The 24,955-nt window shown below is 25.4% G+C and overlaps 3 protein-coding genes and 2 long non-coding RNA genes across 7 annotated transcripts; 3 read left to right on the forward strand and 2 right to left on the reverse strand.

Annotated features, from left to right (window-relative positions):
• The first annotated feature begins 2,573 nt into the window (after window positions 1-2,573).
• On the forward strand, window positions 2,574-3,995 carry LOC122851784. The gene is made up of 4 exons (XR_006373742.1): window positions 2,574-2,802; window positions 2,901-3,080; window positions 3,195-3,396; window positions 3,477-3,995. It is a non-coding gene; the product is annotated as an uncharacterized LOC122851784 (long non-coding RNA).
• Window positions 3,996-11,622: 7,627 nt separating this feature from the next.
• LOC122851785 lies at window positions 11,623-12,278 on the forward strand. The gene is made up of 3 exons (XR_006373743.1): window positions 11,623-11,730; window positions 11,845-12,046; window positions 12,130-12,278. It is a non-coding gene; the product is annotated as an uncharacterized LOC122851785 (long non-coding RNA).
• A 759-nt stretch (window positions 12,279-13,037) lies between these two features.
• Window positions 13,038-17,301, reverse strand: LOC122851788 (adenosine kinase-like). Of its 2 annotated transcripts, none has more exons than XM_044151244.1 (6): window positions 17,005-17,301; window positions 14,446-14,883; window positions 14,207-14,380; window positions 13,866-14,136; window positions 13,514-13,789; window positions 13,038-13,434 (listed from the first exon to the last, which is right to left on the reverse strand). In XM_044151244.1, exons 2-6 carry the CDS (start codon window positions 14,643-14,645, stop codon window positions 13,234-13,236), a joined length of 1,122 nt encoding a protein of 373 aa, XP_044007179.1. In that variant the 5' UTR covers window positions 14,646-14,883; window positions 17,005-17,301; the 3' UTR covers window positions 13,038-13,233. The 2 variants fall into 2 exon arrangements, with proteins under 2 accessions (XP_044007179.1, XP_044007180.1); XM_044151245.1 differs by lacking the exon at window positions 17,005-17,301 and adding an exon at window positions 14,982-15,302.
• On the forward strand, window positions 15,436-18,777 carry LOC122851787 (SET and MYND domain-containing protein 4-like). Of its 2 annotated transcripts, none has more exons than XM_044151242.1 (5): window positions 15,436-15,581; window positions 15,715-15,952; window positions 16,040-16,811; window positions 16,876-17,512; window positions 18,186-18,777. In XM_044151242.1, exons 2-5 carry the CDS (start codon window positions 15,936-15,938, stop codon window positions 18,659-18,661), a joined length of 1,902 nt encoding a protein of 633 aa, XP_044007177.1. In that variant the 5' UTR covers window positions 15,436-15,581; window positions 15,715-15,935; the 3' UTR covers window positions 18,662-18,777. The 2 variants fall into 2 exon arrangements, with proteins under 2 accessions (XP_044007177.1, XP_044007178.1); XM_044151243.1 differs by having other exon boundaries at window positions 15,445-15,581; window positions 15,768-15,952.
• Window positions 18,778-18,839: 62 nt separating this feature from the next.
• Window positions 18,840-23,111, reverse strand: LOC122851786 (probable G-protein coupled receptor CG31760). Its single transcript, XM_044151241.1, has 12 exons — window positions 22,960-23,111; window positions 22,144-22,556; window positions 21,904-22,020; window positions 21,657-21,816; window positions 21,383-21,524; window positions 21,016-21,302; window positions 20,811-20,920; window positions 20,524-20,738; window positions 20,317-20,455; window positions 20,144-20,249; window positions 19,701-20,018; window positions 18,840-19,551 (listed from the first exon to the last, which is right to left on the reverse strand). The coding sequence occupies exons 1-12, from the start codon at window positions 23,074-23,076 to the stop codon at window positions 19,351-19,353; spliced, it is 2,325 nt and encodes a 774-aa protein (XP_044007176.1). The 5' UTR covers window positions 23,077-23,111; the 3' UTR covers window positions 18,840-19,350.
• Window positions 23,112-24,955: the final 1,844 nt, after the last annotated feature.

Consider the following 24,955-nt stretch of genomic DNA (forward strand, 5'->3'; position numbering starts at 1 on the left):
TAAATAATAGGCTTGAAAATTAAATCTCTTTCTTTAGTTTTTGGAAACTCTGAAAAGTCTCTTGTGTTTTTGTTTATTAATCAATTCGTGAAAAAAAAATTGAACAATTTTATTGTTAAAAAAAAATATATTTATGATAAAAATAACCAACAATAAAATTGTTCAATTTTTTTTTTTACGAATTAGTTAATAAACAAAAACAAAACAGTTTCCGAAAAAATTTAAAGTTTGCCGAATATGGAATTATTGAGCACATCATGTGATGACCAGGTTAAGGTATATGGTTTTGTCATACAATAATAAAAATGTTGTACCCTCCTGTTTCTGTATGTGAGTTCAGCGGTGAAGTTTTGATTTCTAAAACAAAAAGACAAATAATTGGTGAGTTAACTATATAATTATAATATAATATATAACTATATAATTATAACCTAATTTATAAATATAAATAAAATAATTAATTATTTAATCAATATAATATTGTTAAATTAAACTATTAAAGTTTTTGTTAATATAGTTGTTAAATTTTTAATTCAAGAGTGTAATGGTGATACAGTTAACACTGGTGAAAATATTCCTTCGAATTTTTCGAGTTTCTCCGTGATTACTCTGAATTTTTTCCGTAATTACTCCGAACTTCTACTCGGTAACTCAGAATTTCTACCAAATTGACCCATGCGGAGAAATAAGATGAGAATTTTTTTCGGTGTGGCAACTTCGATCTTTTTGAAAAATCCTTGCATTGTTTGGTGCACATATATAGATACACGGTGATGCGGAATCAAGGATCATGTGAGGCAGTTGCACATTGCGCATCAAAAATGATCTATATGAGGTACTTTTTTCTAATTTTTTCACATAATTCTCCGCTCATTTTAATTTATTAAAATTTATCATCAATTATAAATTACAAATTAATTTTCATTTTTTTATTTTATCACACTTATTTTGTGTGAAAAAAGCAGGCTCCATTTTTTAATTTAAATCGCATTTGCATTTGTCTTTACTTATTTTTTATTTTATTTTATTTAAAATTGTTGAATAAAATATCTGAATGATTTTTTAGGTATTTTTTTCACCAACTCAATCAGCAACACCAAAATGTAGGATGCCATCATCAGCACATGAAGCATTTAATTGTTCTAGTTGTTTTTATCTTGCCATACATAGACAATTAACTGAATTAACATTACAACAATTTGAATCAGCTGATTTAAATACTGTATTTCATGAAAGACAAAAAATAGATGATACAAATTGTGGTGGTGTAACAATAATTTTAAAACAACATCATCAACAAGCTCGATAAGTGAATAGTAATCCAAGTTGTCCAAGTAGCAGTATTAGTAATGGCATCAAGCGTAAGTAATGCAAATATGGATGTAAATTTTTTAGGTATTGATTCAAGTGTACGTGTATATTGACAACTGCTTTTTGACCATTAACTCAATCAATGTAGTATGCCATCATCAGCACGTGATGCATTTAATTGTTTTAGTAGTTTTTTATCTTGAAAAAAATAGTGATAGATAATTAACATTACAACCACAACTTGGATCAGGTGTTTTAAATACTGTATTTCATGGAGAATAAAAGAAAATATGATACAAATTGTGGTGGTGTGAATGGTAGTTGTAATAATAGTTTTGAAACACCATTATTATAACAAGTTTAATAAGTAATCCAAGTTGTCCAAGTGGAAGGAGTATTAATCAACAACGTGTTAGTTGTAGTTTAAATATGAAGGTAACATAATTCAAGTTTCAACTGTGTGTTTAAATGCTGTTTAATAATCATGATAAATTAACATAAAAAGAAATTCCAAGTGAAACATATATACCAGAATAAGATCTTGTTAGATGATTACTACCATTGGCAATAGGAAAAGCATCGTGTTAAAATACAAACAGTTGCTGCTAAAAGTAAATCAGAACTAGAAAAAATAATATATGGAATGAAGTTAATGAAGATCGTATAAACATAAACTTGAAGTAGCTATTGTCACAATAATAAAAGCAAAAAACAAATGGCTGTAAGAGTTTTTTTTTGGAATTCTATGAGGTTTTAAATGCTATTATATGATAATTTTTTTATATATAGCACAGTGTTTTTGTGCTAGAAGTAACAACACAACTACGTGGTTGATTGTTACAATCATGAATGATTATTTAAAAAAGAATTAAAGGTACACGTAACAACCAAGTAATATCAAATGCACTTTGTGCCCATAGAGCAATCACCAAATAAACACGTCTATTTGTCTCTGCGTGCGTCAATATTCGCGCATGCGCATAACATACCTCGTGAACTTCTGACGGTTTCACTCTAGGCCAACAGCCCCAACAGCCATATTGCATATGCCATTTGCTTTTGTTACTTATTACAGTTGTGAAAAGTATTTTTATAATTATTATTAATAATTAAACAATAATAATTTATTGATTTGTGCCTATAAAAATACATAAACAAAGAATCATGTCTACCACAACAAAATATCAAAAGTTTTCTATGATCACAATCTTGAACTTCCGGGTTTCCGAGTGATTTTCGGAACGTCCCCGAGGACTCGAGGTACACTTTCACACTTTCATATTTGGCTCATTGGCTGTGGCAACGCTGACCTCAACCTGTCGTCCTGTCGCTCAGGATACTTTTTCTATTAAATTCAACAATTTGATCATCATATTTTCTTTTTTTTTTTTTTTTGTTTATCGAGCCACGTGTATAACAAAAATGGCTAATAATTTTTGCTGTTCGAATAGTTATCGACGTGTGACAATCTTTTGTGCTGTAGCGCTGTTGGTAAGTTGCATAAAATTTAATTATTTAATTCGTTTGTAAATTATTCAAAATGTCATTTATATATATGAAAAATTAAATTTATCTATTATTTTTTATAGTTTGAATTCTTGTGGTATCTTTTTAATTTTACTAAAAAGGAGTCAACTTTTTATACTGTTTCATCAGAAAACGGTATAGACACCAAGACCCTCATTGACACTTCACCACAAGTAATGGATTATATTTTCGCAGTAATTCTACCTGTCGTTATTTTGGTTATGTTGTTTAGTGCTATTTTTGTAAGTTATTATGAAATACTAAATATTTTTTTTTTCAAATATGAATCATTTTTTATATTATTTAATTTTATTTTAATAACCATATTTGTTAATTATGATATTTATAAATTTTAGAAAAAGTCAGAAATCTTATTTTATGCAATGATCACGTACATAATTTTGTGGACCTTATTGATTGTGTATTCATCTTTGGGAGAACAAAAGGGATGGTTTTTCTGGTGTAAATTTCCTCCTACTTTGTTGAGTGGATCAAAACAAAAAATAATTTCTAGAAAGTCACAATTTTCTTCACCTTTTTACGCTGTGGTCGAAAATAGTAATTAAATTTATTTATTTTTATATATAAAATTTTATCACTGTTTATATTATTAACATTGCTATTTATCATTTTCACAGTATATAGAGTGATTTTCTTGTTGTTGATGTATGAGTATATTCGAGAACTCCGACGTGGCTATTCAACATCAGGCCAAGTCATCAGTGTATAATATGGATACATAGGAGATATGCTCAAATTAAAATACGAGAAATGGCTCAAGGTGGTATCTGTTATTTAATTCAGTATGAGGATAAAAAGGATAATGTATCTAATGATAAACTGGAAATATATATTACAAAGTAGTATTTCCATATAGATTAACAAATTTATCCATGTGATTTTTTCCATGTGAATCATATCAATTAAGAATTTTTATTTTTACAATACCCAGATAAATTTCCTGTTGTAAAATGAAATAAAAAGTGATAAAATATAGTCACAAACACAATTTAATGTCGTATCTGTAAACTATTAGCTTAAAAATTTAATTTTATAAAAAATGGATGTATCACTGATGCCATCTCAGGGTTAAAGTCAAATAGCAACTACATTCATGATAATTTGTGTAAAAAAATACAGTTTTCTATAAATTTGTTGTTCATTTATTAAAATATTATTTTATTTATTTCATCTATTTATTTTTTATTTTTTTATTTATTTATTTTCCCATCTTAGAATTTTAAATGTGCTTGTCAGAGTAGATTGATCAAATAAAAAATTGATGATCGTAAATAAAATAAGGTGTCAAATCACAATCAATATGTAAAAAAATACAGTGTTCTTTAAATTTGTTGCTTATTTTCATTAAAATATTATAACAAGTACGTTGCCCATCTCATTTTCTTTCTCCTTAAATAGCCCTTATTTTATGACCAATAATTAAATGACTAAGAACAAAATGACCCTGATTTGTCATGTTTTAGTTTTATAGCTGTGTTATTCAAATATCCAATTTTATCCAAGTATTTATAAAATAGATAACAATAAAAAAACCAATTGTATTTATAAAACAATATACAAAAAATGATATAACATTAAATAAATACTTTATTTGTACTCAATTAATTGTTGGCTAAATACTGATTACTTTTTTCTTTTGAAAATAAATTGTACAGTATACATAATATTTAGTTATCATACATACACAAATAATTAACATACACACAAAATAAAATCAATTTAAAATAATCAAATTCATATTACATTTGAATATTATTATTACTTAAAAATTCCATCTGGAACATCATTTGGTAGAGTAACACCAAGACGAGTAACCATCATAGCTGCAGCTTTACAACCAGTTTTAAGACATGATTTTGGATCACCACCAGCAAGAAATCCAGCAACAAGAGCATATTTTAGAGTATACATAATATTTAGTTATCATACATACAACTCATGAATGATTATTAAAAAAAGAATTGAAGGTTCACGTTGATGTGCACGTTCAACAAGATAACCATACACTTGGTGCCTATACAGCAACCATCAAATAAACACGTACTGGTAGTTATACACCAGCACAAAAAATACAGCTACCATTGAAAAAATATAAAAATATATAAATTAATTTGTTTTTTCGACAAAGTGATAAAACAATCTACAATTAAATAATTTCAAACTGACCTTAAATCATACCAATTACCTTGTCACGCATTGGTTATTTTTTGAAAAATTATTATTGAAATTGAACAATTCTACAATTTGTAAAATAGCTTGTGTAATTCTAGACATCGAAATTGTTTTTATAGTTTTTATCAAATATTTTTTTTTCTTATCTATAAAGTTTAGAAGCTGTATATTTTTTTTTTCTTTTTCTTTATCAGACCGTCTCATTTAGTGGAATATATTTTGAACACGCCAATGATTATTATAAGGCCTTCAGGGTATGATAAACTAAATTTTTATATGCATCAAGTCTATATTATGAAGCCAACTATTACCTTGAAAAATAAATTTTAGTATTTATTATTTAATCATTGGTTTTTTTTGAAATTCTAAGTTGTTTTTCCAAAGTTTTATTTATCATTTATATTTGTTATTCCCTCAATAGAATTATTTACATATGTATTTTTTTAAAAATATGATAAGACAGTTGATAAATTTCAGAAAACTCGTGTCCAACAAGTGCCAGCTAGCTTCTTGAATCAGTTTACCTCAACCTGCTGCTCAGGATACTTCTTCTATTAAATTCAATAATTTGATTATCACATTTTTTTTTTTTTTTTGTTCATCAAGCCACGTGAAAGAGAAATGGCTTCTACTTTCTCCGCATGGATGCTTCTTCGAAATTTAACGATCATTAATATGACATTACTGCTAGTAAGTAAAATAGAATATTATTATTTAATTATTTATGAATGATTGAAAATGTCATTGAACTGTATTAAATATTAAAATGAATTTTTTTTTTTTATAGGCTTTTTTTTTGGTATTACCTCCCTTTTTTAAGGAAAAGGATTTATCTATCTATAATGAATTCAAAATCGTCATCAAGAGAACTCCCGTTTCACCACAAGGGATGGATTATATTTTCGCAGTTTGCCTACCTGTTGTCACTTTAGCAATGTTATTGAGTGCAACTTTTGTAAGTTAATATAAAATACTGAATATTTTTTCCCGAATAAAATTGAATTTTTCTGATTTTCAATTCTATTTTGATAACCATTTGTTAATTATCATATATAAATTTTAGAGAAAGTCAGAAATCTTATTTCGTGCATTGAACGCGTTCATAATTGTATTCATTTTATTGATTGTGTACTCATCTGTGGGAAAAGAAAGAGGCTGTTGGATTTCCTTTAAAATTCCTCCACACTATCCATCAGTTACTGTCGTTGTGATTGGATACGGTAATTAAATTTATTTATTTATATATATATATATAAAATTCTATCACCGCTAATATTATCAACATTACTATTTATTTATTTCACAGCTTTCATAGGGTATTCCCTAGTTGTTGCATTCTTCTATGTTCGACAACTTCGACAAGGCATTGCAACATCAGGCCAAGCTACCAGTGCATAATACGCTACATGGATAAACAGGTCTCAAAAATCATGTGATATCAAAATTTTCGTTCAAGTCATTTTCAAAAAAATATCATCGTCAGCATTTTTTTTTTTTTTTATATTTTTTGTCTTAACAAAAACCTTACACTGACGCATCAATGATAATGACTATATTTAAAAAAAAAAAAAAATCAACAAAAGTCAATTACCAAAAATACATTCAACAAAAAGTAGCAGTAAAAAAAAAAAAACCATAAAAATTATAAATAATTATTGTATCAAGATTTTTTGAATAATTCGTTCTTTAAAAAATCTTTAAACTTTTGAAAAAAAATATTAATAATAAACATCATTTATAATGAACCATAAAAGTAAAAATAAATAAATAATTATTCTGTCCACGTTTTTGTTTTTAATAAAGTTTAAAATTGTTTTTAAATTATAAAATTTATACGTATTAAAAAAAAATGGTGTTTATTCAAACAAAACAAAATGATATAGCTGTGAAGTTTTTCTTGAATTTATTTATCCTAGGTAAAATTTTTTTCAATAAATTTGGAATCACTTGGCAAAGGCCAGTATATGTTGATAAAAAAGATAATGTATGTAATAATCTGGAAAAATATTACAAAGTAGCTGATATTCTATCAACAAAAAACTGCGGAGAGTCTTGATATACCGCAGTGCGGTCTTTCGATTTTATATTTGACTGATTAGTCATTACTAATGACTCATTAGTAATGACTATGGTATACAATAATTGTTAGCTGACCTTAAATCATGCTAATTTATTTTGTGATCTATTGGTTATTTTTCGAAAGATGATTATTGAAGTTGAACAATTCTACAATTTGTAAAATGTAGAATATGCGCACATGTAATTATATAGACATCAAAATTGTTCTCGTAGTTTTTATCAAAAATTTTTATTTGTTATCTATAAAGTTTAGAGGCCGCGTATATATTTTTATTTTCTTCATCAGAATGCCACGTTTAGTGGAATATATTCTGGGCACACGTGAATGATTATTATTATTATTATTTTTCAATGCCTTCAGGGTATGATAAACAAAATTTCCAATACGTCATGTATATTAAGCTTATTATCAGCTTGAAAAATAAATTTTAATCTTTATTATTCAGTCATTATTTTCTTTTTTTAAATTCTAAATTGTTTTTTCCAAGTTTTATTTGTCATTTAAGTATATTTGTTATTTCTTCAATAGAATTATTTATAGATTTATTTTTTTGTCAATAATTGTTTAAGTAAGGATATTGTCAATTGAAAGTTTTGAAGAATATACAGATTGTATGGGTAGATAATTAATCCTATACAAAAGAAATTAAATATTAAAACAATTTTTTTTTCGTTATTAGTAATAACTTATTACATGTAAAACATTATTTGAAATAAAAAAGAGTCCTGATCTAAGTTTATGAATAACAATGTTTTTTTTTTTCAAACATACCTACATAATTTTTCATGTATAGAAAATTAATTATGATGAGTCAGTTATCGATATTAGTAATTCAAAAGTGATGACAAAAGGCGTGTGTATATGTTTTTTTTCGACCATCTATGGTTATATATATAATGATAAACTGGAAATATATATTACAAAGTAGTATTTCCATATAGATTAACAAATTTATCCATGTGATTTTTTCCATGTGATTCATGTAAATCATATCAATTAAGAATTTGTATTTTTACAATACCCAGATAAATTTCCTGTTGTAAAATAAAATAAAAATAAATGAAAATACTATAGCAAGTACGTTGCCTTGATTGAGATCTTTAGAGGATTGAGATCTTTAGAGAGCTCGTATTTACATTCAAATATTTTAACAACTCTTGAGTCTCGTACATTTATCCAGATGATTCATCTTAAATATCTAGATATAAGTAACAATAGTTTACAATCACTACCCCAAGAAATTTTCAAATGATTGTTTGCATTAGAAAAATTAAGTTTGAGATTAAATAAACTTGCACATCTAGATTCTGATACTTTTAAGCCACTATATTATCTTAAGAACCTTGATGTCAGTAGTAATGAATTACAATATTTGCCAATTGACATTTTAAAGAGTTTAACATCTTTAAATTATTCGAATTTAAAATCAAACAAATTGACAAGTATTCAGTCTACTACTTTTGACAGCTTGTCTTATCTCATATTCTTAGATATCAGTAATAATAAAGTACAAGAAATTTTACCTGATATTTTTAATAAAAATAAAAGACTTGAATTTTTGTGTTTACGATCAAACAACCTGACAAGTCTTCAGTTTATTATTTTCAATAAATTGTTTGATCTCAAATATTTGGATATCAGCAATAATAATTTAGCTATTATTTCACCTGATCTTTTTTATGAAAATAATAGACTTGAATCATTGTGTTCACATTGAAAATGTTGTATTGATAATGACAAAAAAAACACTTTACTTTTGTTCACTTTATATTTATACCACCGAGACTAGACGAGACTCTGATTCTTTTTACTCGAGACGAGACCGAGAAGAGACTCGATCAAATCTCGTCTCATCTCGTCTCGTGTCCATCTTTACTAAATCAGCAACACCAAAATGTAGGATGCCATCATCAGCACATGAAGCATTTGATTGTTCTAGTCGTTTTTATCTTGCCATACATAGTGATAGACAATTAACTGAATTAACATTACAACAATTTGGATCAGCTGATTTAAATACTGTATTTCATGAAGGACAAAAAATAGATGATACAAATAATTGTGGTGGTGTAACAATAGATTTAAAACACCATCATCAACAAGCTCAATAAGTAATCCAAGTTGTCTCAGTGGAAAGAGTATTAATCAACAACGTGTTAGTTGTAGTGTAAATATAAGGGTAACACATAATTCAAGTATCAACTGTGTGTTTAAATGCTGTTTAATATAATCATGATAAATTAACATATAAAGAAATTCCAAGTGAAACAAATATACCAGAATAAGATCTTGTTAGAGGATTACTACCATTGGCAATGGGAAAAGCATCGTGTTAAAATACAAACAGTTGCTGCTAAAGGTAAATCAGAACTAGAAAAAATAATATATGGAATGAAATTGATGAAGATCGTATAAACATAAACTTGAAGTAGCTATTGTCACAATAATAAAAGCAAAAAACAAATGGCTGTAAGAGTTTTTTTTTGGAATTCTATGAGGTTTTAAATGCTATTATATGATAATTTTTTTATATATATAGCACAGTGTTTTTGTGCTATAGAAGTAACAACACAACTACGTGGTAGATTTTTACGATCATGAATGATTATTTAAAAAAGAATTAAAGGTACACGTTGATGTGCACATTCAACAAGATAACCATATATAAATAACAACCAAGTAATATCAAATGCACTTGGTGCTCATAGAACAACCACCAAATAAACACGTACTGGTGCTTGTACAGCAGCACCAAAACTACAGCTACCACTGACAAAATATAAAAATATATGAGTATCATTATCCCATTAATAGAATTATAAAAGCACTTTTTAATTAAGAATTTTTTTTTTTTTTTCACATTTTTGAATACCTACAATCAAGTTTTCATTTATTATAAATAAAAATTTGTTTATGTAATTTATGTAATATTAAAGTGCCTATATATAATGATTGATGATACATTGTTCACGTGTTAAAATAAATTAATTAGTTTTTTCGACAAAGTGATGAAAAAATCTACAACTAAACAATTTTTTTAACTGACCCTAAATCATACACTAATTTATTTTATGCTGCATTGCTTATTTTTCGAAAAATAACCATTAAACTAAAATCAGGACTGAAATATTGATAATATTTGAAATATTCGTCCTTATACAATTATTGACGAAAAAAATAAATATATAAATAATTCTGTTGGGGAAACAACAAATTTAAATGATAGGTAAAACTTGGAAAAAACCATTTAGAATTCGAAAACAAATCAATGACTAAATAATAAATATTAAAATTTATTTTTCAAGCTGATATAGTTGGCTTAATAATAGACATGACGTATTAGAAGTTTAGTTAAACATATATAGCCTAAAGGCATTAAATGTGCTCAAAATATATTCCACTAAATGTGACAGTCTGATAAAGAAAAAGAAAAAAAAATATACAGCCTCTAAACTTTATAGATAAGAAAAAAAAAATTTGATAAAAGCTATACAAAAATAATTTTGATGTCTAGCATTACATATGCTATACTTTACAGATTGTAGAATTGTTCAATTCAATTCGATATATATATTCAGTTCAAAAATCCTTTAATCATTGGTTTTTTTTTTTTCATTCTAAATAGTTTTTCCCGCAAGTTTTATTTTTTTATTTATATTTGTTATTTCTCCAACTAAATTATTTATTTTTTTTGTCAATAATTGAAGAGATAAGATCATTTTCAATTGAAAGTCTTGTCGAATATAAGAATTATATGGGTAGATAATTAATCCTATCAAAAAATTATTTAATAAAACAATTCTATTTTGTTATGGCATGTAAAACATTCGGTGAATTTAAAAAAGAGTCCTGTTTTTAGTTTCTGAACAACATATGGTTTTTTTTTTTTTTTTTTTTGAACTTATATTTGTCATCATGTATAGAAAATTAACTATGATGAGTCAGCTATCGATATTAGTCATTCAAAGGTGATGATAAAGGTATGTATGTATATGTTTTTTTTTTTTTTAGGCTCATGCATACTCTTTTTCAAATTTCACAGAAGATTTCATCTTTTGCGCATGTGCAAATAGTTGGTAAATTTGTCTCCAACGAGCAACAGGAACAAGCATCTTGATTCTTGAATCAGTTTACCCAGTTTACCTCAACCTGTCGCTCAGGATACTTCTTCTATTGAATTCAACAATTTGATCATCACATTTTCTTTTTTTTTTTTTGTTCATCGAGCCACGTGTATAAGAAAAATGGCTAATACTTTTTGCTGTTTTTCGAATAGTATTCGACCTATGACAATCTTTTGTGTTGGAATGCTGTTGGTAAGTTAAAATTAAATAAAATAAAATAAATACAATAAAATGAAATTATTTAATTTGTTTGTGAATAATTTAAAATGTCATTTAACTATATGAAAAATTAAATTTATCTATTGTTTTTTATAGTTACACTTCTTGTGGTGTCTTTGTTTTTTTAATAAAAAGGGGTCAATTTTCTATACTATTTCATCAGAAAACGGTATAGACACCAAGACCCTCATTGATACTTCACCACAAGTAATGGATTATATTTTCGCAGTTTTTCTACCTGTCGTTTTTTTGGCTATGTTGTTTAGTGCCATTTTTGTAAGTTATTATGAAATACTAAATATTTTTTTTTTCAAATATAAATCATTTTTTATATTATCTAATTTTATTTTAATAACCATATTTGTTAATTATGATATTTATAAATTTTAGAAAAAGTCAGAAATCTTATTTTATGCAATGATCACGTACATAATTATATGGACCTTAATGACTGTGTATTCATCTCTGGGAGAACAAAAAGGCTGGTTTTTCTGGTGTAAATTTCCTCCTACTATGCTGGATGGATCAAAAAATGAAGAAGTTAATTTTGAATCAAAATTCTTTTCAACTATTCGCGCTGTGGGCGAATATGGTAATTATATATATTTATTTATATGTATATAAAACTATAATAACTGTTTATATTATTAACATTGCTATTTATTATTTTCACAGTGGCTGGAGCGTTTTACATGTTGATGGTGTATATGAGTGTTCTCGAACTTCGACGTGGCTATTCAATATCAGACCAAGTCTCCAGTGTATAATATGCTCGAGTCAAAAAAACATGGATACACAAGAGTTGTTCAAATTAAAATACGAGAAATGGCCAAGGTGATATCTATTATTCAATTCAGTATGTGGATAAAAAAGATAATGTATACATATATGTAACGATAAGCTCGAAATATATTACAATTAAGTAGTATTTCCATATAGATTAACAAATTTATCCATACAGTATACTCAGATGAATTTCCTGTTCTAAAATAAAATAAAATTTAGTCACAAATACATAAATTAATGTCATATCTGTAAACGATTAATTTAAAAGTTAAAAATTTAATTTTATAAAAAATTGGAGTATCACTGATGCCATCTCAGGGTTAAAGTTAATTAGCAGCTACATATTCATGATATTTTTTTGAAGCTATACTTATTAATTATTCCCAATATAATTACTATGTATTTTTTCTACTCTAGCTCAATTTAATTTTTTGTTAGATTTATAAATTTGCATGTCAGGGTAGATTAATCAAGATCATGTGTACATTGACCATGTGTATAAATAAAATAAAATGTCAAACCTTAATCAATGAGTGAAAAATACAGTTTTCTATAAATTTAGTGTTTATTTTTTTTTTAAATATTATAGCAAATAAGTTGCCCATCTCATTTCCTTTCTTTCTTCTCAAATGACACTAATTTATGACCAATGACAAAATGACTAAGAACAAAATGACCCTGATTTGTCATGTTTTAGTTTTATAGCTGTGTTATTCAAATATCCAATTTTATCCAAGTATTTATAAAATAGATAACAATATAAAAAACCAATTGTATTTATAAAACAATATACAAAAAATAATGTAACATTAAATAAATACTTTATTTGTACTCAATTAATTGTTGGCTAAATACTGATTACTTTTTTCTTTTGAAAATAAATTGTACAGTATACATAATATTTAGTTATCATACATACACAAATAATTTACATACACACAAAATAAAATCAATTTAAAATAATCAAATTCATATTACAATTGAATATTATTTTTACTTAAAAATTCCATCTGGAACATCATTTGGTAGAGTAACACCAAGACGAGTAACCATCATACCAGCAACTTTACAGCCAATTTCAAGACATGATTTTGGATCACCTCCAGCTAATACACCAGCAAGAAATCCAGCAACAAGAGCATCACCAGCTCCAGTTGCATCAATAACTGGATCTTTTGGTTTAGTTGGTTGAACCTAATGATTTTTTAAACAAAAAAAAAAGATTAAATATAATTTTTATTTGATTAATTAGTATTGTTATTATTTTTCAAACCTGAGCAGAATGACCATGACCCCAAACAACAATTGCTGGTGCTGTACCTCCTTGTGTCATGACAAATATATCATTATCCATCAGCCAATCACCACTTGTATGACTTGCACTTGAAACACCAACTGTAACTCTTTTTGAGCTATTCAACAAAAATGGTATATCAGCAACATTATCAAATTTAAGATTAAGTGCTTTTGCAAGTGCTGTCATTTCTCTTGTATTTCCAAAAACAATTTTTGATAGACCAACCATTTCACAAACAGCTGCACTATTTTCCTATAATTTTTTAATAATACAAAAAAAAGGAAATAATTAATTTATCATAAATTAATGCAGTAAATTTTTCAATTACCTCAAAAATATATTCTCCATTGAGATTAAATGCAACTATTGCATTTTTATGTTGTGTTAATTTAACAATTTCTTTGGCAACATCAAGACTATGTGTCAAAAAGAAACCTTCTATATAAATAATTTTAATATCATCAATTGGCAAATTACTTTTTTTCAAATCAGCAAGTGTATAAACTCCAGCTGCTCCTAAATTTGCAATGAGACTTCTTGATGCTCCATTTGACAATGACAAACATACTCCAGTTGGTAAATTTGGATGAACAGCATATCTATTAAAAATATAACAATTTTTGTATTTAAAATAAACAATTATTGTATTTTTTATAACTAATAATTTACCTAGTTTGTACACCAGCAGCTTTAACCATTTTTTCCAATGTTGAACCTCTTGAATCTTCACCTAATCCACCACAATAAATAGTAACTGGTGAAATACTTGAACCTCCACAAAGCCATTGTAATATACGCAATGTATTTTGTGCACATCCTCCAGGTGCAACTCTTTCTTGATGTCTAAAAAATACAATTTTTTTGTATTAAAAACATTAACGATTTAAAAGTAAAAAAAAATTACTTACTCTGGTGATAAATCAGCCATTATTTCTTGTATTTTATCTTCAGGTAATTCCATTTCTCCCTCAACAGATAATCCATATTTTTCCAAAAAATTATCATCATTAAGTATCACAGCAACATCAAGCAATGGATTACCAAATGATACTACAGCTGGTGATTCCAATTTTTCAATGGCTTTTTTCAATGACTGTCTTTCAACCATTTTTTCTAAAAATCTTTCAGCTATTATCTCAATATTATTATAATCAACTTCCACGTATTCAATTAGATAACACACTGATATATCAGACGGTGACAATTATTATTAATAATAACAACAATCAATGTTTCTCTACCGTTGCTGTCTTATGACTGACACCAATTCAATCGGTTTTCACGTATTCAAGCATTATTTGAAGGTCACAGGCCAACCTTGATGCAATCCAGTCTAGTTTTGCGCACTTCCAGGTTTTATATGAAAAAAATAAAAAATTACAAATTATTATTATTATAAATACAAACAAATTATAATTATTATTGTACTGGTTTTTATCATTACAATCAATAAGACTTAAAAAAATTTCTGCTAGATGAAAATTGATTTAGTTGATAGTTTTTTTTATTCCATTGAAGTTGTCGTTTCAAATATTTTTGTTATTTTTTTTTTGTCAATGTAAACATTTTGTTTATTTTTTCATAACTGTCATAATTATTATCAGATATTATATTTCATGACAGTAAAAAAACTAATACATTTTTATTGATCAATTTATTAATCATCGAAATGATGAAATTAAATTTAGCGTTTCGAACAATACAATTGTAAAAATTCTTGAATTTATGTCATCTTGTTGTCCTGTCAAAAAAATCAATACACAACAAGACTTGTTTTTTTTTTTTTTTTTATACAATTTAGTACAGTTGAGTCTCACACGAGGGACGTAATTTCCCAACAAAATGAGTTGAGACATCTGGAATGACGTCATGAATTCTAAAAAAAAAAAGTCATAATCAGCTGTTGCAAGGTATTTGGAATAATAATAAACAAATAAACTTCAATAATGTATTTTAACAAATCCATTGAATATCTATTAATATTTTTATTAACAAAATAAAAAACATTGGTGTAATAATTATTCAAAAATATATTTTTAAAAAGGTAAATAAACTATTTAAATTACATAAAATGACATTTCTATTTTTAAAAAATTATATTTGTTTTTAGATCAAAGAAAAAAATTTAATATTATGATGATTGTTGTTTATATATATTTTTTTATTTTTTATTTCAGTTTATTTTATTTTCATTCTACAAATTATATATATATTGTCTAATGTTTTAAAGGCAAAACAAAAGTTGGAGGAGAAAAAACACGATGGTAATTTCGACAGTTTATTTTAGTTTCTGTTTAACATTACAAAGATATCACTCGTGCCAGCAAACACGTAGAAAACCACCTTGGTGATTTTGAAAATAAATAAAGAAATAATATAATTAATTATTAAAATAAAAATGGAAAATTTTTCAAGGTCAGTTTATTATTTAAATTAATAATTATGAGAATTAATATTTGCCTTATTGTTAATATTAATTTTGTTGATTTTTTTTATTTTTAGAACAACACTGGAACAATTTCATAGTAAAATTTACAATGCAGCATCAGAATCATTTTTAAAAAATTTTCGTAAATACTCAGAGGCTGGTGATAGACACCAGATGATTGAATCAATAATGAAAATAGAAAAAACATCAGATTTCGAAATAAGCACACAGTATAATGAAAAAGATAATGAAAAAGCTGAAAAATTATTTAATGAATTAGAAATGATTGATGGTAGCACAAGTGAATTGGTAATATTAAAAAAAATTGATATTTTAACAAAAGCATTATTTGCTGTTGATAAAAATGATATGTTATTTATTGAAATACTAACAACAAGAGCAAGATACTCATTTAGTATTGGTTACTATTCAAAATGTTCAAAAGATTGTGATCATGTTTTAATTAAAATACCAGAATATAATTATTATAATGATGAAGATTTAAATAAATACAAGGACATGTGTATTTTGTTAAAAAATAAATGTAAAAAATTTGCTGGTAAACGTAAAATAATAGCTGAATCAAATTTAAAGTTACCAAAAATTGATGGTAAGATAAATAGAAAATTAAAAAATTGTTCTGATGTTGTATCGTTGAATTATAATAATGATCGTGGTCGTCATTTAATTGTTACTAAAAATATTAAAGCAGGAAGTGTTTTAATTATTGATGAACCATTTTCATTTAGTACTGATGAAACTGCATTAACAACAAATTGTATGCATTGTCATGTGTCACTCAAACTCAATGAAAACATTTGTTTACCATGTGAAAATTGTCAAACAGTAAGTAATTTTTTAACTGCTGTATTTATAAATAGATAAATATAATTGTTTTTTAATTTTTTAGGTATCATTTTGTTCTGAAAAATGTCGTAAATTAGCATGGTTAAATTATCACAAATATGAGTGTCAAATATTTAATAATTTTCTTGAAAATCCAGATGATTGTAATAAAGAAATTAAACAAAGATCTTACCTATTACTTGCATATCGTACGACAGTTGCAAAAGCAATATTAAAATCATCAAATACACTTGATCCAGAATTTTTATTTTATCAAGATGCAAAATCACCAGAAGCAATAAAATCACTTAAAATTAATATTGATAATGATATTTATGATCCTCTTGATTATAAGACAGTTTATTCTCTTGAGACACACTGTGAAAAAGCTAAATTAAATTTAAATCTTTCACGTTCAATAAAAGCACTTTATCTGGCTAAATGCCTTGCATTTGTTCTGTCTGAAATTCACAGTAAAATTAATGATACTGTTGGACCAAATGAAATTATATTACTTGGTGTTGGAATGTTACGACACATACAAGCTGTTGATTGTAATGCTTATGAAATTGTTGAAAATATTCGCGATTGTAATAGTAAAACTTGGGAGCCAAGAAATGTTGGTGGTGCTATTTATACAACAGTTAGTCTTGTCAATCATGGATGTTATCCAAATATTGTGCGTCATTCCTATCCTGGAGGTAATATATAATTTTTATTATTTTTCTTTATTCTTTTAAGAAAGTTTGAACGTTATTTAAATGTAATATTATTATCATAAAACTCGCGTATTTGATTTACAAAATTATTATACGTATTATGTTGAAATTTAAAAATCATTTGACCCACAATTGATGATTCATGTTGAAGTTGGCAATTTTCTAACACGTGCGTAAATGCACAGTGGTATTAAAAAAACTTGTGTATTTAAAACTTTTCATATTCTCAAGTAACACTGTTTATTTATTTATTCAATTTTTGGTTTTTATAAAAGCTCATGTTTGTATTAAATAATGATAGAAAAAATACAACACAATAATTGTATCGCGTAATTTAGACACGACAATTTTGTGAAATAATAAATTACTAGTTACTTTAAGCATCAAACAATATACAAACAATTCAGGGTCGTACGTTAATTAAAGTGCCTTGAATCGAATAAACAAATAATATTATTTTTCAATTGGTTCATTCAACTAATTGATTGATATTTTTTAATCTCTTTAGTAATGTTTGCTGTTCAATTTTCTACTATCGAAATGATATTTCTCGACAGGAAATCTTATTTTTTTATCTAGCACCATGTGTTCAAACTTTCTCAAATGAAATAAAAATTAATTGTATAATAATAATGATTAAATTTTGCTGAATTAGGAAAAGTCGTGGTGAGAACATTGAGATCAATCGATAAAGATACAGAAATACTTGATTGTTATGGACCCCACTTCATTACCGATTCATTTGAACTACGTCAACAGTACTTGACCGATAAATATCACTTCAAATGTTGTTGTGAAGCATGCATCGCTAAATGGAAATTTCCATTACCCGATGAAATAACATTCAGATGCAATTTATGCGGTAATCCCATTGATTCAGTGAGATCAAAATGTACCATATGTTTACAAAAAATTGATTTAAAAAAAATCAATACACTGTTTAGTAAGTCAATGAAAAAAAGAATTTCTGCAATTACAAAAATGTTTGATGGACAGTATAATGATGGACTTGTATTACTATTGGAACATGCATTTTTTATTGATAAAAATTTAATTGCACCAAGTCTTGAAGGAATCAAAACACAACAGTCAATTATACAGTGCTACAATAGCATGTCAAATATTTCATAAATTTTTTTTTTTCTTTTATATATATTGTATATAAAAAAAAAAATTAAAATAATATTTATTTATCTTCATCATCAAGATTTTTTTATTGTCTTTAAAGTGCAATTAAATAACCAATTATCACAACGATTCTTAAAAATCTAAATTTATTTTATAGATCGATTAATATATCTTTAATATTTATGTCTTTTTTTTTGGTTTTATTCTTTTTTTTTACAGACTTTCTTTTGATTTATCTTATCAATTTAATGCTTGGCATTTAAATAATTGAAAAGATTTTATATTTTCGTCATAATTTTACATTTTACAGCAGTTTTTTTTTTTAAACATTTAAACACATTTAACACATATACTTTATTTACTTAACAGCAAAATATTTTTTCATCATTTAAATTAGTGATAAAAAATTGACAAAGTCAGTATTATTTGTTTTTTTTTTTGTGCTTTTGATTTGATTTTTTAATAGTTTATATGTCATTGAAAAATTGATGGAAATAAATTAGAGTAAAAATTGGATTTTATCGATTCATTTCAGATAGTATTTTTTACAATTATATTTTGTAAATATATAAAATAAAAATTCATAAATTATTTAATGTTTTACTGAATAACAAGTTTGATTAATTCTTTTCTTTTTAATTTATCAAGGTAATTAATAATGCTGTTTACCTTGTCATAATTAATCAAATAAATCAAACACGTTCAGCCTCATTTTCACTTGAGCTCACAACTTTAACACTTGCATTTATTTGTTTGACATCTTGATTTTCTCTTGCTGCTTTTCTTTCTCTTAATAATTCCATTCGTCTTGCTCGATGTAAACTTCCAGATGGAAAAGTTGAGTCTTCAACAGCAACAGCAGCAGCTGCGCTCGCTCCTCTCTCTACTACTGCCTATAAAAAAAAAAGGGTAAAGAAAAATATACCGCAAGAATCTCAATTTCCGTTTTCATCATTTTCTTAAAAGCTTTTTTTTTTTTTTATTTCATTTCTTTCTATATTTTTTAAGTTAAAAAAAATACTTTTTTAAAGTATATATTTACTTTGAGAATAAAACTTGCTGTTGATGTTTTAGCATTTGGACTTTGTGTACCCCAATTATGTCCATGAGTTGAAAAATATCCTCCCATTTTTGGTTTAATATGTCTATTATGCATTTCCATATGTACAATTTTCATAAATTCAATTTGTGCTGCTAATTTTTGTATTTCTTCTTTTAATTCTTCATTTTCTTGATAAAGATCAGTTGTTTCTTCAGCAACAAGACCACGTATACCATTTAATGAAAAACTTGCTGTTATACCACGTGCACGTGCACGACTGTCCCATTGATCACCTTGACCCCGAAGAACCCTCAACACCTAATGGTTTAATCAACACTTTTATTTATTTACTTTGTTTTTTTTTTTTCATTAAACTTATCACAGCAATTTAAACACTTGAAAAAGATTAATTGAAATAAAAGAAGAAGAAAAAAAACACTTACCTTTGGTCCAAATACAAGAAAAACTGTAACTGAAGTTGATAATTGAGTTCTCACAAAACCAAGGGTGTATTTCATATCTGGTCCAGCATGTGGAAATATAAAAAGACTGAAAAAAAAGCAATGAAAATTTTTGATTATAATTTTAATTTAATATTATTATTTATTAAACTTACTGAATAGCAATCATTGTTGTATTTACAAGTGCAATGTTGTAAATAGCATAGCTAATTAATCTTGCTTCGTTAAATAAACTTTCAGCATTTCGAACATTATAACAAACACGTATTCCCCAAGCGAGAAATAAAATTTCGCCTGTAAATTAATAATTATATTATGAATTTTTTGATTGATAAGAAAAATTTGTATTTAATTTATATTACCAATAGCAAGACTATGATCCCACCAATTATATTCACATTGATAAAATTGTAAACCTTGATTATCAGCAATAACATGAGCATTTGGTGTTGCACTCAATGTCCAGGTACCAAGATAAATTAGCATTACCAATAAAATTGGTATCATCCATTGTAAAAGTTGTTTGTCCGTTAATTTTACTTTATGTGCACTTTTAACTCGATATGTTAATGATACTCTTAAAAATATCAACAACAAAATTATTTAAAAAACGTTGTTTTATTTAAAAATTAAAATAACAAAAAATTACCTCCATGTTTTCATTAAAAGTGCTGTATATGAGATACAAAATCCAAAGTGTCTTGTCCATTTTGTTAGAACACAAGAATAAATATCCAAAACTGGAAAAATTGCTGCCATCTTGAAAATTTAATTTAAAAAAAAAAAAAATAGAAATAAAATTAAAGTATTTAGCTTTATGTATGAATGATCTAAATTAAAATTTTTAAAATCACCTCAAGATACATAATAGCACATCCAATTAATGTAATTGATAAAAATATTGGTGATGCAACTTTAAATACTTTAAGTTTTCGATGTTGATAAACATAGCCAACAAGTAAAACAGTACAACAAGCACAAAATATTGAAAATGTTAGTAATGTAATTCTAAATGGCCAACTGTAACTTGCAAGACATGGTCCAGAATCATTGCATGATACACAACCAGGTGCACAAGGAAGACATTTAAATTTTTCATTATATAAATTACTTTTGTTATTTTGTTTATCCTTCCAAGCAGCTTAAATAAATTTATAAAAGAAATATCAATTCACAATCAAATTTTTAAAAACAATTGAATTTTCTTTTATATAAAATTACCTTCAACTAATACACCATCAAATAAAAATTGTTCAGTTGAATAAAATCCACGTCGACATTTACATGTATAATCACCTTTTTTCCAACCAGAAGAAGCCAATCCATGACTTTCATTATTTTTTAATGGCTTTTTATATTCGCACTTGATCAATAATAAATAAAAAAAAATTCTAAATAAATTATACAGTTAATTGAAATTATAATTTTTAAATTAAATCATCATCATTTAATTTAAAGGGAATAATATTTTTAATAAAAAAATTTCTTTTTTTACTTGCGTTGATTCGATGTGGCACTTGTGTGAACTCCAAAAAGCTTCAATTTGATTATTCACTTGTGGATCATCGTCTTGAAAATATGTCGATTGATTTACGTCACACTGGTTGACCTCAAGACCACTTATGTCAATATCAACACTGATAAAGTCACGTATCCTAAAACCCCAATTGACAATAGACAAAAAAAAATTTAATTAATTAATGGATATTTATAAAATAATAATTGATAATTGCTGGACCAACCCGTGTCGAGTGTCTGGTGAACGAGAATATACATTGTATGAAACAAGCCATTGTTTTTTTTCACAAGAAAAATATGGATTTGTCCACCAGCCCAACGAATCAACGAGCTTTGACGATCTAAAAAAAAGAAAAGAAAAAACTAGAATTAAATGTAGAAGAATAACAAAGTAATTATATTATTTAAAATTATTTTCTTGTTATTTTTTAAAATTGAAAAATAATGACACGAAAAAAACAAACCTTGTTTCTTTAGTATTTCGAAACCAAGGCAATTCAGGATCTGCTTGATTTCCAACTCGTAATATTTGATTTTGTGATTTAATAATTTCACCATTTACAAGCTCAAGCAATGTATCAGTAATAATAAAATTATTTGTACTGTTAAAAATAATAATTCTCGATGCTATTGAATATTTAATTGATAACAATAATGATTTGGCAATTGCATCTAATAGTATACCATGACGAACGGATGATAAATTGTCCATCATAATTGATGTCATGTCAATTTTTTGTCTTGCATTATCATATTTATGTGGATTTAATTCAACACCAGATGGTAATAATTTAAATCCATATGTGTTTATGCAATCATCATTATCTAAATTTGTTGATATTGTTTCTATGATGTCTAAGGCTTTTTCAATTTCAGGCTGAAATAAATATTAAATTTATTATAATAATTATTATGTATGAATAAATATATTTATATTCAAATCAAATGAAAATAAAAGAAAAAAAATACAATACGAATAGTAAAACAATACGGAGAAAAGATAAAAATATTTCAGAGAATATATTTCGATTGAACTCTATTGGATTTCGATGCTAGATTTTTTTTTATTTTTTATATAAAAAAATTGATATTGAATGGTAAAGAGCAAAGAGAATAGACAAAAAATAAAAAAGTATATAACAGTACGAAATAATAATGATTGTAAAAATAAAAAAAAAAATATAAAAGAAAAAAAATAGCCGTAGGAAATCGAACAAGAAATCCTTGGTAGAAAAAATAGAGCAAAAAAAAAAATATAAAATCATGAGGGCTTCATTTACCCGTCGAACACGAAAAGGTCCAATGTCATTGTATGATTCACGATTATTTGATGATGCTTGAATTTTTTTTGCTGATATATTATCATCTGCTATCGTTGTTTTAAAATATCCTAACATCGCAATCGTGATTATGATATTTATTGGCAAATAAATAAAAATATTATTCCAATATTTTTTGAACCCCATCTAAAACATTAATTTTCATTTTTAAATTTATTTCTTTTAAATAAATAACATTTTAATTTTATAAAAAAACAAATAATATATTTTTTAAATTATTATTAATATTATTTTAAAATTTAAAAAAATATGTAATGCTATTTTAACATTTAAAAAATAATAAAAAAATATTTTCTTTTTGTATATTTTTATTTTAAAATTTTAAGGTAATTGTTAAAATAAAATTTACATATTTTTTCATTAATTTATTATTATATTAATAATATATTTTATTATATTTTTGGCTTTTACGATTAATCATTTTTTTATTTGTATATAAAAATAAAAAATTATAATACAATTTAATTTATTATTATTGTTTTTTTATTTTTAGTAAAAAACCTTTTTTTATTATAAAGTGTTGCTTGAGTTTATCGTATCCGGTGGAGGTTTTTCAGTGCCTTTGAAAATCCCTCCGGTGATGAACAAATATTACTTCCCTGTTGTGAATGTGGAATAAACTTGTGGTTGCTAACTTAAGCACCATTTTCATCATTATCATTTCATAAATTTCCAAAGACTTTTTTTAAACATTGAAATTTTTTTATATTTTTTTTTTACATTTCAATTCATTCTTAGCTTATTTATCACACGAAAATCAACATCCTTCACAATTTATCTAAAATTAAAAACAACAAAATATTATGATAAAAAATAAAATAAAGATAAAAAATAAAAAACAATACAAGTGTTTTTAAACTTTTTAAAAAACTAGTCAAAAATAAATTAAACTTTTGACATAAAAAAAAACAAGAAAAGTTTACTAACAAGTGTATATTATTATTTCTCTTTAAAAATTATATATTTAAACAATTTAAAATGAATAAAAAATTGCATATTATTTTGAATATTATTTTTAATTATAAATATATAAACTTTAAAGATTAAAAAAAGTTATTAAAAATAATAATAACTATAGAGAAAAAAAATGTAATTAATAATTTTTCTTGGTTTTGCTCAAGAAGGTAGATAAAAAATAAATGTGATGGAGAAAATAGGATAGTAATTTCACGAAAGGCTTGTCAAAGGCCAATACCTAAGGCCTACAGAGGGATAATAATGTGAGACTACATTAATCAATCAATAAACATGCTGATGGTGTATAATAAATCCAATAATAACCATGGTTATTTCATTAGGTTCTCATCATCATGATTATATGTAATAATAAATATTATTATTTTCAAATCATAATAATTATTTTTGTATATGAAAATAATATAAAATATATAAAAAAATTTATCAATATAATATACATTATATATTCAACATGAGGTGGTTTTTTAGAATCGACAGGTGGATTTTAAATTAAATTTTGCACAGGCTTCTTTTTAGATTGATTATAAAAATCCCATAGAAAAAATATATATATATAAATAAAATAATGCTAGTTAGCTTGTTGAAGAAAAAAAAATAAAAAAGCCATGAAAATTCCAATATATTAAGGATGGCAAAGCAAGAAAACGTGATCCGGAAAAATAAATTATACATATAGATATGCGGGACAGTCAGAGTGGTGAAACACAGGTCGATCGATGCAGCGAAAAACCTCCTGTTTACAGGAATCGAAATTCATATCTTACCTGTATTATTCACCAATTGATGCACCATTACAAAAAAAAAAAAAAAAAACAAATTATAAATTAAAAAAAAAAAAAAAAAAACTCAATTTAAATTGGCCCTCATAAATTTTGATAAACTTGATTTAACGAATAACGTAATAAAGAAAGTCAAATGAAATAATAAATTAATTTTTAACACTGTATATAATTGAGTT

The sequence above is a fragment of the Aphidius gifuensis genome, linkage group LG3 (assembly GCF_014905175.1).
Source record: "Aphidius gifuensis isolate YNYX2018 linkage group LG3, ASM1490517v1, whole genome shotgun sequence".
Taxonomy (NCBI): domain Eukaryota; kingdom Metazoa; phylum Arthropoda; class Insecta; order Hymenoptera; family Braconidae; genus Aphidius; species Aphidius gifuensis.